Raw genomic sequence first — 17,107 nt, 5'->3', positions numbered from 1 at the left:
AGGAGGATTATATTCTGCCAAAAAACAAAGGTATGGTTGTATGAGAAAAGCATTGGGAAAGCGTTGGGAAAATGGGGGTTCAGCTCTACACAAACTTTCTGACACTGGACGAGTCAATCTTGCTGTGTCTCAGTTTGCAAAGGCTACAATGGGAATAAAGTCTCCTTTGTTCTGCCTCTCTTTGCTCACATCAGATGTCCCTTCTGTTTGTATGTTGTAGAAAGTGAAGATGCTACCCTATGGCAAGCAAAAATAAAATCTACTGAGTCTTTGAGGGGAAAAAAGAAAAAAAAGAAAGAGGTGGGAAGGCAAATAGGCTATGGTAAACCTAGGATATAACTGCTCCAAATAGTGGAGGGGGGGGGGGGGGAGCGGGGAGTGAAATACAGGGTAGGCCTTTATTGAGGGAAGAATTAAAAACCAATATGGACCAGATTAATCCTACTGTTGCCTCCTGGACTCCAGTAGAGTTCCTTGAGGGATGGGTTTAGCCCAAGGAGTTCAGTTTTGTTTGGTTAAAGAAACTTCATGCCAAAGTTTTTAAATAGTCAAATCTGTTCTGGGAACTATGAGAATGTGGGCTGCCTTTCCTGAAACATTGCATGGGACTTGGGATGAACAACTCCCGCTGAAGACATCAGGAGCCAAGTGATTAAGCCCCATGCAGTGCTCTGACAGGAGGCCTTCTTCTTGCCTACACATACTTTTTTTAAGTATAGAAAGTATTTCCATATTTTCAGCAGCTGATCTTTATTTGAAGCCAAACCCTGCATTTTTTCAGATTAGAAATCAGGCTTTTCTAGGAAAAGCCACTCTGGAGCAGACCATTGGTCCATCTAGCCCAAGATGGTGTCTCTAACAGAGGCCCTGTGCTCTGCTTAGAGAAAGAAATCTTAAAGCCCACAGGGTTCTCTCCAGGGATAATTTATATTTCATTCCAAGAGTTCACTCCAAAGTCTGTAGTTTATATTCTTTCCAAAACTCTTGCTTATTTTATTAATCTTTACAGTTCCCTGGAGATGTTTGTTGCTTGCAGATCTCTAACGCATTCGGGAAGGCCCTTCAGCTGCTGACCTCCGCGTCCTGCAGCAGCCAGTTCCCCAGGCCAACTGGGGCATTTGTGTGGGGAAAAAGGAATTTTCTTTTCTCAATTTAAGGTTTGCTGCATTTAATGTGGAAGCATGCTGTAAGCTTCCCATCTCACCCAGCTGGCTTCTCATTACAGCATCTCACCTAAAACTGTGAGCTGCTTCTGCCGCGCAGGGAATCCCTGCTAGGAGACAGGCTGTGCATGTGCAACACTGCTCTGCCCTGAAACGTGACTCAGCCATGCCGAGGATCCACTTCTTAAATTTTTCAGTGCTTCCATGTTTACAAGAACACATTATTCTGTCAGCTGCTCCTGCAAGCATGGTGTGCTTTCTTCTCTTGTCACTGGAGTAATAAAACTTGGTGGATAGTTACAGTGTCCCCGCTATGTGGATAACATGCTAAGCCAGGCTGTGATACAAGGTGTGAGGGACTGCAGGGTGAGTGGGACATGGCACTGTGCTCTCTGTGCCTCTCTTTTGGTAAAGAGGTGATTGCACTGCTCAAGCTTCTTTGCAGACCATAGTGAGAATTGTAGATAGAATGGCAAGAGGGGCATTGTTGTGTAGTCAGTCCCATGCTTATGGTGATGGTGAACTAGAAAACCACTGCATGGGCAGTGAGCTGGATGGCTCAGAGTTCAGCCTGCTCTTCCTTCATCCATCTGTATTTCTCTGTCCTTCTGTCACAGAAAGGCTTGTGTCTTACGGGGGTAGGAGAGAGGTGAAGGACAGGATACAAAGTACAGCCTTTGTTATCCTCTAGCAGCGAACTGGATAGATGGTTGTATACCTGGGGCTCTGCGGCAAAAATTCGATCGTGCTATGCAGACATGACTTTGGATCCAGCATGCAAACAAACAAAACAAATGTATTAGAAACAGCTGAGGAATAGGATGAAAATGAGTATTATTAGGGGTATGCTTGTAATAGCTTATGAACTGGGGAATGCGTCACTGCTGTGCTGGGCCCTCCTGGAGGCAGATTTGCTTTTGCTTTTGGAGCCCTTATTACAGCCATTGGCTTTCCCATTTATGCATCCCTTCCCACAGCCCTTGCTGGAAAACCTGACAGCATGCTCGGAGATGTAGATGTGAACACAAGGATTTTGTGAGGAGTTGGAGTGACTCTGAAAACAATGGCTGTGGTCTTATCTGTGGGTCATGAGCTGCCACTTGGGTGAGCATGTACGTCACGCAGAGAGAGGGCATTGCTTTAGGTACTGATCTACCTTCAGAGATTCCTCCCTCATCATTTGCAGCTCCTGGGTGTTTTTGTTGATTCCTTGGCTGTAGGACGGGCTCACAGGGTTCTAATTCATTCATCATTTTGGAGCATTACTGACATGTCCTGGGGGATACTGAGGAAAATGAAAGCACCTTCTGGCAGCACTGTCCCCATTTCTGTCTTTTCTTGCCTCTCCTTGCAATGTTAGGACATAGGGGCTGTTAGAGGCACGCCCCTTGCTTGCAGCCTGCCCTGCTGCAGGTCAGGATGTGACCATCTTTAAAAGTCATACATTTTTCTCCTGGTGTTCATGCACATAATCTTTGTGAGATGCAGTCCTTCCTTGTGGGAGAGTGTTTGAAATTGTCATTCAGCTGTCAGTATAGTGGGCTCTTGCTAAGACATCCTTCTTGTGTGTTTTACATATATGAATACCACACCCACTGACATTTTTTTGGTAATGTTCACTAAGACTTCAGTTGTACGTCTACTGCACAGTTAAGTCCCTAAGAATTGACTTTGCTGTTTCCCTGACAAATTTAACAAATATTGGCCAAAACTCAACTTGCACTGACACTGCTGATCTTGCAGCTGGAGAAATTTGGCCCAGTACTCTCTGCATCAGTGTCTTTAAGCCACAGTGATGTGTCTAGCACGTCGCCTGTTCTCGTTTGATTCACTGTTGGATACAATGCTTATGTACAAAGCTGCTTAAATTCCAAACATTGCCTGTGGCTGAGTGGTTCCTACCTTTGATGTGAGAGCTAGCCCCAGCCTGGGATCTGAGAGGTTATTCTTGTTAAGAAGATAAGTTAATAGCAAAGTCTCAAATATTTAACACCGAGTGCACAAAGCCCTGCTTACTTGAACACAGAATGAGTTCAGCAACCAGGACTAGTTTCCCTGGTCCCAAACCACATACTGACACAAAGCACTCTTTAGGGATCTCTTAGGACTGTGCTCCAATGCCTGTTCAAATTGCAGTTACATTGGTCTTGGCCTTGCATTGAATTACATCACTCCTTTGTGTGCTGATTTTCAGAAGCAGAGCTCAGGTGGTGAGTTTGCTCATCTTCTGGAGCTGAGTGTCTCAGAGGTGACACCTGAGAGCTGGTGGGGACTAGAGAGGTAGTTGTAGCCACTGGTCACCGGTGAGGGACATATTCGCATGTACAAGGCAATCTTGTTGCACAAGCTGACTGTAAATGGCAAATGCTACTTCATTTGCTATTAGCAGTAACTCAACCATAATAATAGTAACATTTGTAGGTACACAGGTTCAGCTGCAGGTGAAAGTGGCTGTTACAGCCTTCATCCTCTCTGTTCCACATGCCTGCATGGATCGAAGCACTGTACCTTGGCAGGCTGCATGATGCAAGAAATAGATGACAATACTTGGGGGGGCTTTTATCCCCATTCCCACTTTCAGACCCAGATGGTCAGGTGTCATCGGCTGTGTTCATCAAGGAAGGTGCGATGGCTGGAGCAATATGGCCCTGTTTCTAGCCAGTCAAGAAGCAGCTTAGTGAGAAGACTATCTTTCCTTGGCATCATTCAGAAGAATGGTCGTTGCTGCCTGCTTGTAAAAGGCAGAAAGTAAAAATACAGGGTTTCAAATGTGTTGTACTCTTTGATGGGCTGGAATAGATTTAAGGCCATATTAAAAATTACTTGTCATGATAGGCATGCACTACCCGGTGATGGGTAAGTTACTTTTCAGAGCAACTGCAAAGATGTACCTCAAACCCACCTTTTGTTTTGTAATAGTGCTGGTGGAATAGCAGTGGCTGGCTTGCTGTGGGGTGATCTGTTACTGCTGGTCTTTTGCAAAGCAGAAAGATGCTGCTGGTGGCTGAAGTAATTGGCATTTCTTTTCTTAAGGCTTCCAGGAGAGTAAACATCAGGGATTTCCTTGGTGAACTTTGAGGAGACATGAAATAATTTGGCACTGCAGGGCAGGCCTGTGCAGATATATTTATATACCTGCCTGTGCAGGTGTATTTAACATGTAATCAAACAGCATGAATTACATGAGGATGTGCTTCCTTACCCGGGGAAAACTTTGGCTGGCTGGTAAGGAACATGTCCTCCTCCTGATCACGGTCGCCACCTTGAGCTGTTCCATCTCCAGCTGTGCTGTGTAGAGCAGAAACGGGGGAAAGGGAAAAGCCTTTTTTAAGCCAGCCCCTGTGCAAATCTGTCTCAAGGGCTGATGTTAAATGGATGTGTATGTGCTGTAATGTTCCCTGCAATTTTGCCTGGACTGTGGTCAAAACAGTGAAGGGAGACTTCTGGCTTGTTGTGCAAGTTGTAAACAATGAAGGGAGACTTCTGGCTTGTTGTGCAAGTTGTGAACAATGAAGGGAGACTTCTGGCTTGTTGTGCAAGTTGGGCATCTCCCAGGCTTTATAGTATGGTCTGTGAAAAAGGCAGCGGGGGTAAATATGATTACTTGGTGGACAACTGTTAACCTTTCAGAACTTCTGAATGGTTAAGTGATGAGCTAATTATCTGTATTTTCTTTTTACAAATGTATCTCTATTGATGCTAATGCTGTTTGTGTATCAGCTATTAAAGTCTTTTCCTTGGTGCTTTTGTGTAAGTTACAGACTTTCTCCAGTCTGATTTTGAGAAACATGGAGTGTCCATGGAGTTGTGAGCAAGGACATGCTCTCTTCTAATATGGCTTTCATGTTTTCCTCTGTTTTGCAGGTTCTTTTCGAAATGATGGTTTAAAAGCTGCTGATGTTCTTCCTATACTGAAGGAGAAAGTGGCCTTTGTGTCAGGTGAGCACATCTTTTCTCTCTTCCTCTAGCCCATCATGACCCCTGCCTGCTGCATCTCAGTCCTTATGGCGCTGAAGAGTCACAATGGACCGGTTTCATGTTTGGACTTGGTAGTACTTAACTTAGCTCTTCTGCTAAGAAAAGGGCTGTATGTGGAACTGGGCTGTTCAGTAATACTCAAGAGTGTAGGAAACTGGCCTATGTTGATTTTCTTCATATTCTGAGAAACAGGTAAATGGGCAGCACAGGTGGGATGAAATGCAGCTTCTCAGCTCCAGCCTAGACCTGTGCTGTCTCAGCATTCAGGATGGTTCAGGGATCCTGATTTGGGTTCAAGGTCAATGAAGAGCATTAATTCCTGTTTGTAAGAAACACTCAGCCCTGTAAATCACTGGTGTTTCATTTGCAGTCCCAATCAACTTGCAGTTGAAAGTACCATTGATGCTGCATTTACATAATTATTATGATGCTCAAAGCTCTCCTGCCATCCAGCACAAAGATTTACAGCCTTCATTCAGGAGACAAATCTCGAGGACCTGGGGGTGGATGAGGACTAGACAATATGAAAAAGGCTTTGAGAATGGCTTGGATTATATTGTTTCTGGCATGAATTAATACTTGTCAGGGAGAGGGGAAAGAGAAAGTCATAAGCGATCATAATCTTGCATGAAGTCACTCAAATAGGCAGCATAAAGCTGGGGTATTTCCAGTGCCAGTGTTTCTGATGATTGCAAACCTTTCAGGCTGCTTTTGGTGGTCTTCCCTATTGCAATGATAAAACCTGCATCAAAAATAGCCATCCCCCTTGTTTGCAGTCCTTGCTTTATGTTTCCTTCGTCTCTGCAGTAATGCTGACTGCAGAGGGGGGGAGAGTAGCAGCGAGGCTGTTAGGTACCTGGTCTCCTCCTCCCTGGCTCTCCCCCGTGTGCTGGAGTGGGGCCCGTGAGGATGGGGCTCGTCACCCTGCTGAGCTGTGGAGATGCCTGGCCAGGCAGGAAAAGCTTTTGCCTTGACTAATGGCTGGCGTGAGACATCTTCCCATGTAGCAACAGTTAAATGGTCCGGGGATCATGAGTCCAGCGTGGACTTGGGAAGATGATTTGCGACTCTAGAAACCCTAAACTTTCTGACCAACAACATGAAAATCCAGGATTCTGAGACACCAGAAGCCTCGTGTGAAAACCTGAGTATCCCAACAGTACTGGCATGCAGGACTACTTTACTTTGCACTGGTGTATCATTCTGGATGTCCTGAAATATTTTACGTGGTTGTTGTCTTTCACTGCTCCAAAGAGGGGAACATAGTCATAAAAACACAGCATACCTGCAGACTTGTTTGCAACACAAAGCTGAACTGGGCGCTCTGGGGAAGTGAAAGGGAGGAATTTATGCAGGCACTGTACTGCAATTTAGTTCTTGGCTCCTGTTGTTGCTTCGCATGGAAATGACTGCAGGATCATTTGGTAATTCATGGAATATTTAATAATGACAACCTGTCTGGATCGTTTATGTAGCCTCTTACGCTGACGGTGCCTGTGTTGAGCTCTGAGCCAGAGGGTCTTGCACCAAATCATCAGCTCATTAGAGGCTGTCCTGGGCCAAGCTTGCCTTGTGGGGGGGCGTTAAACAAGCAGTGCCAACACGATCCCCTGGGGTTTCACACCGTGATCCACTGCAGGCAGAGGACAGCTCGCTCCTTGTAGACTCACCAGCCTCCAGACTTGTATCTGCTCAGAATGTGCCAGCTCCTGACAGAGCTAGCTAGCTAGCGGTCCTAGGATTTGCGCCTCCTCTCCATGGTCTCCAAACGCAATGACTACAGGCAACAATTGTCAGGGGCCTTTGCAGATAGAATACTCTGAACTGCTAGTATCTTCCTGTAATAGCCCCAGCATCACTCTCCAGCCCAGAGTTTTAGGTACTGCTCTGACTTCCCCTGAGTTGTCGTAATAAAGCAAATTAAGAAAAGGATTTGGGCACTTCAACTGATGGCTAGGTTCTTTTTAATTAAAATGGAATAACTTTCTAGAGTATGTTTTGAGCACAGAAGAGAAAATGTTTGCCAAAATAGAAAAATCAAATAGCTGGACTTTGCAAGATAAAAATAAATTGTTCTGTAGTTAGTGCAGAGTCTGGGAGCACATCGCATTTGTAATCAGGCTTCCTCAAGGAAAAGGAGAGTTTTATTGAGTCTTCTTCAGAGTTTTATACTACAGTTAATTTTAACGATAACAGTACAGTAAAGTTGTCAAGGGGGTTCTCCTTACATCAGCAGAATTTATAAGCACACACGAAAAAATCTCAACCGAACATCTCACTTTCATAGTTTATTTCTTTTCTCATCTGCTGTGGCTCACCAACTTGATTTTTAGTCCATAATCTGACAGGAAAGCTGCAGAGAACAATCTCCTTCAGTCAGGGACTATACCATGCTTTGTATTTCAGTGTTGGGGATGCTCCACACCCGGACCATGCAGAGCAGCAAGGCAGGACAGGCAGGGAAGTGATGTTGGCTGCTGCCTGCTCCACAGCAGGCACAACAGGACCTGCCCGCACAGCCATGTAATCTCAGAGGAGCACTCAAGCTTTCAGAAGTGCACTTAATTTCTGAGTTGAAATACAGCTCTAACTAGCTGGGCATGGATTCATCCAGCCTAAATGCTGTCTGGGGCTCTGTGCCTGGCTCTTCCCCGCGGTGGCTCAGCCAGCAGCGAGCAGCAGGCGCAGGACTCTGCATCCACATCCCTATGCCGCGGGAGAGTTGAGGGGCAAATAATGTTGGGATTATTTCCTGGAACTGGTTCTTGATTTCTTCCAGTGATCTCATGTATGAGCTAGACTGAACCCAAGCAAAGTTCATGTGTATGTCTGTCTAAACAGCACCTGAAAATCCTATTCCAGCACTCGTAAGCAGAGGGGTGGCCTGAGCAGTCGGGGGCGCGATGCATCCCTGCCATTGCTGTCTGATTGCTTCCATCACTGACCTCGTGGAGGCAGATGAAGCAGGGAGTTGGCAGGGAGGAGGCTTTGGCCACCTGCTTGTTGCCTAAACCCTAATAAAATCTTGGCTTTGCCTCAGTTGTTCACTGTGTTGCTTCCAGCAATGGAATGGCTTTGGGAATGATTAGAGAGCGAGCTACAGGTCAGAGACTGTTTTTTATATTCTGAGAAGGAGATGAGCACAGAGAAGAGGAAATAAAACAGCTTGTAGATTATTTTAGGTGTTTTTTTTCAGTGAGAGGTGGTGAAATATTTTGGAAGCTGGGCTTATAGTCTTTGCTAGGAAACACAGATGCTGTTTTAGAAGAGTGGGTTAACTTGGGATGTTGTTCAGCTGCTTGATTATATTTATAGGAGATTTTCTATTGATCAGTGCAATATGGGAGGAAGCGTATGAGGCTCTCAGGAGAGGGAGGGGAGTGTGTTACCATGTTCCCTTCCCATGCATGAAGCTTTTCATACACTTAGGCTATGAAAAGCCTGTTAGTTGACTAATGCCGTGGGTCTCACTGAAAGCATTTGCCCTTTCCCTGCATCCCACCCAGAAGAGTTTCTCAAGATCTTTCCCAGCACTTCCCCTTCCCTGGAGGGCTTAGAAGAGCGGCAGTGTGTGGGCTGCCGCCTGTCACCCAGGTACGGTCTGCTTATCTGCCGAGGCAGGAGTACAAAGGAGGAGGCTGGCCAGGTTTCTGAGAGGGTGGCTGAGCACAGAGGAATCAACAGCAGAAGGATGTGTAGTAAGACGGTGAGCTGCTGCAGCTGTGACAGGCAGAGCTCCCAATGCATGTTCAGCAAAGCAGCAGGTTTTTCTGTGAACTTTGGGCACCAAAAGGCATGGGGCAGGGAGAAGTGGATGTGGTAACAAGAAGTTCGGCCATCTCCATCTTTCAGAAACTCACTCTCCCCAACATTACATGTCTCAGGAACAGCCTCGTGAGCAGGGTCACAGTGATGTCTGAGCCTGGCTGAGAGCCTGAAGCAAAAACAGAGAGAGATTTCCCAAAAGGTCTTTCCGAGGAAGAATTTCAGTGTAAATAGATGAGATGAAAGGACAACTTCGGAGTTAGGTTTCACTAAATTTAGGCCAACGGGATGAATCAAAGAGGAAGGCTCAAAGGAGAAGACACTGACCTTCCCAAAAACTTGTCCAAAGACACCACAGGTCACTTATTGCCAGAGGTACATGGGAGCACATGTGGAGGGGCATGTTTTTTCTTTTTCCATGCTGGATGCACTTCACTATTCAGAGAAAGGGTTGAAATGAGACCCCAGAGCCCTCTGGGCACTGGAAGAGTTGTGAATACTGGAATTTGTATTGGGTTGGGAATAGAACTAACCAAAATATTTAATTTTCAAATGGTGTAAATATTTTGCATTTGCACAAAATGTTTTGATTTAAATTAAAAGTTTCCATTCTTCTCTTCCTCTGGAATGGAAAATTCAAATGAAACATCAACAGTTTTTCTATATTTTATTACAGAAAAATGTCTTCCTTTTATACCATTCCCTGATGTAGTTTGAAATCAACAGAAATTCCAAAAAGAGGAAATATGCTATTAGAAAAACATAGCATTGCTTGACTATTGAATTTTCCTAGTGGGTTTGGGCCATCACACTTTCATCTAGAATTTGCTGCTGCATTGATAGAGATTTGTCTTTGAAGAAGAAAACAAGGAAGTTTAGACTGTAGAGTTTCCAGGTCTTTTGATGAGGTCTGAGCCTAATGGTATTTTTGGTTTTGTTTTGTTTGTTTGGGGTTTGTTTGTTTGTTTTATTTTTGTTTTTCAAGAGTGTTAGGACATTTTTGAGGATAGAGAAGAGCTTTTACCTATAGGGGCTGTTTAGATATCCTCATCAGGACTCTAAGGCTAATGCAGAAATCAAAATGTTTCCTGGGATTTCCAATTTAATTTACAGATTACAGATGTAGTGTTCAGAATCAGTTGTGTATTTCTTTCCATACATTTTAACTGTAGCCATGGACTAAATGAAACAATTTCTGTGGAGAATGTCTAGTCACTGCCAGCACTTACTGTCCTGGCGCTCGGACACCAGAAGCTTGCCAAGATCCACCAATAATATCTCCTTAGAGCAGGAGATTTCTCCTTTATGTACTTCCTTAATTAACATGTGTGAGAGTAGTGATGCAACCTGTGCTGCCTTGTGGAGAGGCAGAAAGGTTCAAGTGCCTTACAAAACTGGGCAAAAAATCAACCCAATCAAAACTTCTATCTGAAAAGATTCACAAGAACTTGTGGGTGTCATCCAAACATGCTGGACTGACCACCTCCTGGTCGGTGGGTCCCTGCATCCTGTCACATAGGTATAGCTTCTCAGTTTATTATAGGGACTTTCAAAATAACAATAAGAGGAAGGAACTGAGCGTGTGAAGCAAGAGATGTATATACATCCCATCCTGATGCAGCTCACAGGATTTTCTCATCCTCAAAGACACAGTGAGCTCCGTATATATCTCAGTAAAGGTCTCATCTTCATTTACACAGGCAATTGAGAGTTGTCCTTGTATAGAAATCAAGGCTGGGACCTTATAAATCAATATAAGGACCCAGGGGGTTGACTGTAGCACCTGAGATAATTAATACAATGACAACCAGACATTTTGGTCATTTTGCAGTAAGCTGTGCTCTTCTCTCCCACTAATGAGACTTGTCACCTCTGAAAACTTCCTTATTTCTGTGAAAGCGCTTTGGTTTGTGGGCTTATGTTTTTTTTTCTAAAGAATCAATTTTAACTGACAAGAAATGCTGAAATTTACAACTGCGCATCCTCTCTGTATTAGCAATATTTAATTTAATACTTTTCTTTGTGGGAAAATATAGGCTATTTGAAATAGAAATACTGTGCTGGAATGTGCAATTTCAGAAACATTTTCTTCTGCTAGTGTTTTCCAGGTCTAGGCTGAATTTATTCTTAAAACCAGAAGGGTAAAAGACTTCCTAGTAGCAATTATGTAAGTCCATTCGCTTGAACTCTCTCCTGAACTTTCATTAATTTGCAGGATCCTTTACTTTGTTGTAGCTGTCAAGGATTTACCTGCTGGGGATGTGGCAAACCTGATCAGCCAGTTACAGTAAATCAGTTTATCACATATTTCACTTTCTTGATGAACATCAGAAACTTTGCCATTGCTGTTTCTCTGTGCTTATGTCAAATGAGGAAGGCAAACAGTCTGTGACCAGGGTGAATATGGCCTCTCTTTGTTTCTCCTTAGTCTGTGCAACTTCTAATGTTATGCCCAGTGGCGTGAGTTTGGAGTGCCTGTCAGTACCACCAGCAGCAGCATGACTGGCATCCTCACATGCTGTTTTGGTCCCTTCCCTTCTCTAAGGGCAAGAAAGTGTGCAGTGGGGTGGTTTTTTTTAGAAGATTTGGGGTTTATTTTGTTCAGCTTTTCTGTTGTTTTTAAAAATATACAGCTATTCCCATACATCTGTGATAGAGGAGGCGAGATAAAAAAAACTAATTTGAAGTTGGGGCAAAAGGCAGTGGAGTTTGCACAGGTGTGAGTAAGGGTCAGTGTTGACAAGGAGGGTACTGGTGCTCCCTTGTTACTTTACAGCAAATCAGCTTCTTCCAGCGGAAGAAACTGACTCCTCTGGACTCTCTCTGGAAGTTTTGCCTTCCACACGGAGAAGCTTTTCCTTTGTTTTAATGAGTTTCATTTGTCCTTAATTTTGCTTTGCTACAGTAATAACTTTCTCCATGGAAAATGAGAGTTTTCCCAGTGGCCTGTTGGCAAGTAAACATTTAAAATTAAAGAAGTACCCCAAAATACTTGCATAAGTCAGCAAAGGTGTATTACAGTCACAACAGGTGGTCTCTTCAAATCCATGCAGTGGCTCTGGGTGATTGCAGAACAAATCTACCTGGTGGGAAATGGGATCCTCCCGTGGCTGTGCTGAGCATCCCATCTACAGCCTCTGATCTGCTCTGCCAAGGGATCTTGTAGTGGGAACATAAGGCCTTGTTTTTGGAGTCATTAACCCTGAATGTAATGTTGTAAATGTTGGCCATTAGGATTTGATTCAGGCAGTTGACTCTGGGATATGGGATGCTGCAGAGAGCAACACACTGGAGGATCAGGTCCTGGTGACTGCATTGGAGCTGTGTTAATTTGCAGGTGAGCTTGTTATGGGACCTTAAATTTCCATCACTGCTGAGCTAGAATTACCCACTTTGCAACCAGTTTGGGGTTGGGGGTGGTCATACAGATAACCCTATCTATCACCCTTACAACAAATGAGTCCCTCTTGAAGCTGGAGGAGCTTTAATACAGAGGTATGTTCACAGGAGGTCTGGTAGCAAGCAGATTCACAGAGCTCAGCCATGGCAGAGAAAGGAATATTATTTTAAGACTCTGAATACCAGTTCCTTGATACTTTGCCTTCCTAGGAAGTCTGTCAGTTAGATTTAGAAAACCAGAGCATATTGTTTGTCATTTTATTGAGGCGCCTGACTTCAGCTGAGCTCGTTCTTTCTTCTAATTCTCTTCATTATCATTCTTTTTTTTACCATATTTTGGACTGAAATACCTTTTGAGGAGTATTTCAGCTCCTCTGGAAACTCACTTACAGTCTCAGCAGAGTCTGCAACATCAAGATTGATCAGGTTATGATCTGCAGGGGTCAGATGAAGCAGTGTGTTCATGTGAACTGCAGTAGACGTCTGACTGGAGGCCAGAGACAGTGTACTGCTCCTGTCTCTCTTACTGATGGACCTTAGATGAGGTACTTAGGAGCCTTTATATGTGTGAACATTTGTCTGTGTCTGTGGTTAATCCTTGTGAATTCATGCTTATAAAGAGAGTGCAAAAGGAAGCAAGAGGGTTTGAATCCCTTAGATACAGATAAATGGAAGCAGGGAGTATCTATTGTGGTGGAATTGATGATAGAACTGGAGAGATGCAGTTTGAAAACTGAGCTTGATAAAAATAATCTGTTGTATGCAAGAAGTTTGCATGAAAGGAAACTGATAATTTCCTGTCCTAAACAGGATTATGCAAAGCTGGAACTTCAGCTTTTTGTGTATTATTAGGGTTGGGTGTGCCTCAGGACTTGAAATTGGGAAGGCCTGCACACAGAGTTCACTTTAACACTCTGGGTTGGTTAACATCTTGATTTACCTGTGGGCAGTTGGAGCTAGCATAGGCAGAAACATTTGGTCCCACAACTGAGAGGTTTACGATGTCCTGGCATTTGCCAGGACAGGGATCTTATGGCTGGAGTCTCTTTCGTCTTGGTTGCAGGCTTTACCAGAAAAGTGGTCATCAGAAAGTCACTGACCGTCCTGACTGTTTCCATGCAGGTTTTTTTAAGTTTCCTTAACTATTTTTTTTTAAATGTGCTATGCATCATGATTCCTTGTGCCATCACTGCAATATCCCCTGTATGATTTGTGGAGGAAAAATGATCTAAACTTACTTCTGGCAACAAATGTTGAATTTAGCAATGGCTTCTGTATAGACTAGAAGAAAGGGAGATGGGAAGAACTGTCAAGCAAGACACTGACAGGTAAGGCCATCAATGAAGGATTTTGTAGGAGGAATGCAAGACATATATGGCTAAATATTTGTTCTCAGCATACTTTGTGCCCTGAAGAACATGTGTTTTTCTGACTTCTTTTTCCAGAGCACTAATAACTAGACCATCTGTTTGCCTCTCTAAATCAGAGCAAAACCCATGAAAACCCACCTTGAAAAACAATTAGAAATTATCAGCTGTTTGTTTTAGCATTTAATAACTGTAATTAGCAAACCTAATGACATGTTTGATTATTGCATCCCATGTCTGTGAGCTCAGTGGGAGGCAGGAGATGGGACATATTGATTAGAGCAATTGAGACTCTTCCATTTTTTATTTTTTTAAAAACAATATGCTGGGTATTCTCTGAAGATACTGGGCATGTAAAATTGGTGTTGAGATAATGACTGACTTGGGGCAAGATTAGCCTCCTTGGATGAATTACTGACAAGCAGAGACAGAGTTTCTGTAATGTTTTTCATTGCTAACTTTTAACCTAAGTGCTATGAAACTCTAACACAGTGGACTGAGTCAGAAAATCTTGTTTCTACCCCTGGTTGTTCTTGACTTCCTGTGTGATCAGGGTGGAATTTCTTCCCCTCTCTGTACCTCACTGTTCCCCTCGGTAAAAAAGGAGATAATAATAATAATAAAGAAAAGGAACAGTATAGGCTCACTGTACAGCCAATGCCAAAAGATTTTCTTCTCTTCTTGTGGCTGTTGCTACCTGTCTGGAGGCTCCATTAAAGGAGATTAGGGTACTAATATAGACATGTTAGGTGTCTGAAGTTTGGTGGTGGTAATATCCCATTTAGTCTGCCTAGAAAAGCTGAGACTTGTGGTTATAAAGTGCAATGGAAAAGCTACATATTATTAGTATTTAAGAGAGTAAACCACAGTTACTGAACTCTGCAAGTCTTATGGTGAATTAAACATACCGTGGTTTGTTCTGGAAGAAACCTGACATTTCTTCATACAGGCTCTTCATAAAATTGTAAATTATGCAGGCATTCATAAAAATTAGGGTTTTCTCATGAATGATTTGGAAACAAGTGAAGGCTTTTAGTATGTACAATGCACTTGTAATAGTAATTTCACCCTATTGCTCAAAGCAAAGAGCAGTACTTTTATCACGAATGAGAAACATCTGTTTCTAAACCTCAGATTTCTTGAAATTTGCCCCATGTCTCCTTGTTCTTCTGTGCCATAGGACTAGAAGGAATTGGTCCAGGCACTTATTTATCCTTCTGTCATCCAGAAACCTCCAACTGGGTCATCACGTAACCTTCCTCCACCAATGAGAATTAACCCATTTTCTCTGGTCTGTCCTGGTAACTTCTGACTCTGTGTTAGAGCCTTATTTATCCTGCTCCTCTGAGGACAGTTTAGATGAACTGTTGAGGGACAGCTTTTAGCCTGAAGCAAAGACAGGACAGGAATGTTCTGGACCCTGTTTCCTCTTCTATAGCTGAATTCCTTGCATTATTAAAAGGGTCAAGAATTTTTGGTAGGCTGAAAAAGATAAATCAGAAATTTAGAGGGGTTTCTTTTGTGTTTTGTTTGTTTGCTTCCCCCAGAGCTTACTTTGATGGAACTGTAGGTGCAAAAGGGGTCCCTGGCTAGAAGCACAATTTTGGGTTTATGCAGCAGAGGTGAATGGGCAGCATCAGAGCGATCAGGGCTGCTGGGCTGTGGGAAGCTCATGGTCGTTCCTGAATGTTTCATATCCTGGGAGAGGATTACAGCTGTGCGCTTGGATCTCATCTCTTAGTGCTTTTCCACTTTATAGAAATATTTAAATAACTGGGAATGGAGAAGGAGAGGGAGCATGACTGAGTAGTGGGTAGCATGTTCTTCTGGGATGTAATTCAAGTTCAGGTCTCTGCTTCAGTGAATATCTGGAAGCTTTTGAAAGCCTTGGTTACATCTTGATATGACGGGAAATTTTTCAAAACCTTGAAAAGCTTCCCGTGTTGAAAAAATATTTCCCTCCAGCTTTAGTTACTACATTGGTTTGCCATTCTATAGGCTGGCTTGCTTTTCTGTTGGACACATCATGCATGATATAATGGTTTTGGCATTGTTACGGTGTGTGAAATAATCTCAACAAAGGGAGAATGTGCTTAAAATGAGGAAATATTTTTTAATACATGTATATAGATCTGAAAATAGAAATTAGCTTATTTCCTTGTAAATTGAATCCTTGTTACATTACATCCCCATCCTTATGCTATGTGGCAGAGGCATGGATCAGCCAAGGTGACACTGAACTCCTATGGACCTTCCTCACCTTCATGGTGTGAAGCCAAGGGCAAACAGCAGGCACAGATATTTGTGTGGAAACTAGGCAGGACAGTTTTTGTATTCCACATGTACCCCTGGCTGCATGAGGGCTCAAATTATAGATGGCATCTCTTGTTTGGATCTCCATTTGTAACCCTGGACAAATCAGACATGACCTGGCTCCAATGGAGAGTTGCACAATGTAGCCCTTCAGGTATATAGCATCCATTGAAAACTGTGGGAATTTCAGTGCTGATGAACTATAACATGGTAACACTGGCATCTCTGTCTGTGAGGTGAAGTTTATGTAACAGACTGACTTGTACAATCTGCAGTGCTGTAGAAAACTCTTTAAACATAACTTAGCAATTTAAAAATAGTATCTAATTTTTTTTAAAAATGTATATATAGTAACAACATTTATATTTTTAGCTGCTTCTGTGTTGTTCTGGTCATTTAGAGAGAGACACTGTGCTAGAAGGTGAGCTTGTACCTATCAACCAAATGGACAGTTTCAGAATTAAATGGACGGAGGGGTGTTGTCAGATGGAATCTGGATCTACAAGTGACTTCTCTGTTCTATAAGCAGAGCCAGCTGGAAAACCTGTGCTTTGGGGGGTACATGCGTGTATCTCATCAGTTTGGTTTCTGGTTTGTCCACCTACAGGAACTCCTGCCATATGAAGCATCTCCTTGATTCCTGATTTAAATTCTGCCCAGAGTAATTCTTTATCCTGTGGTGATCCAGAATACCATTTTTTCCAAGCAAATATGTGCTCTTGTGCTGATCCTACTCTTACAGCAGAGCCTCTTAGGACTCTTCCTACTGAATTAGGGTGTTTAAGACACTACGGAATTCATGGCTCCGCAGAGCCTGGGTGTCCTGTGCTCTGCACAAGAGAACGCAGCATGGATCAGTGCTGGAGGTGTGCATGTTCTTGCGTAGCTGCTTCTTGTTGGCCAGGTAAATGAGTTCAGAGAAGCATGTGATTTTTCTTTTCTCAGAAGTGAGAGTTCTGTTAAAGGGATTATACTTTCCACTGAAAAGTGCAAAGTCATCTGCATTTTTACAGCTTATTTACAAGGTCCTTGCAGTTCTGTGCTAGCTTTTTGAACTGTAGTTTTATTATGACTTTTATTCCTAGATAACAATGCAAATATGTGTCTTAAAACACACAGTTC

At 43.2% G+C, this 17,107-nt stretch overlaps 1 protein-coding gene across 12 annotated transcripts in view; it reads left to right on the top strand.

Annotated features, from left to right (window-relative positions):
- The window catches only part of KALRN (kalirin RhoGEF kinase), a 524,667-nt gene that overhangs the window by 158,268 nt on the left and 349,292 nt on the right, over positions 1-17,107 (top strand). For all 12 annotated transcript variants that reach the window (XR_012633922.1, XM_074910291.1, XM_074910292.1 and 9 more), the window contains exon 2: positions 5,028-5,102. Coding sequence is in view for 11 of the 12 variants with exons in the window: in XM_074910291.1 (XP_074766392.1) it covers positions 5,028-5,102 (75 nt within the window). In the remaining variant the exon portion in view is untranslated. The remainder of the gene's footprint in view (positions 1-5,027; positions 5,103-17,107) is intronic.

The sequence above is a fragment of the Athene noctua genome, chromosome 7, assembly GCF_965140245.1.
Source record: "Athene noctua chromosome 7, bAthNoc1.hap1.1, whole genome shotgun sequence".
NCBI lineage: Eukaryota > Metazoa > Chordata > Aves > Strigiformes > Strigidae > Athene > Athene noctua.
The sequence above is the reverse complement of the archived record's forward strand: the minus strand, read 5'-3'. Positions and strand labels throughout refer to the sequence as shown.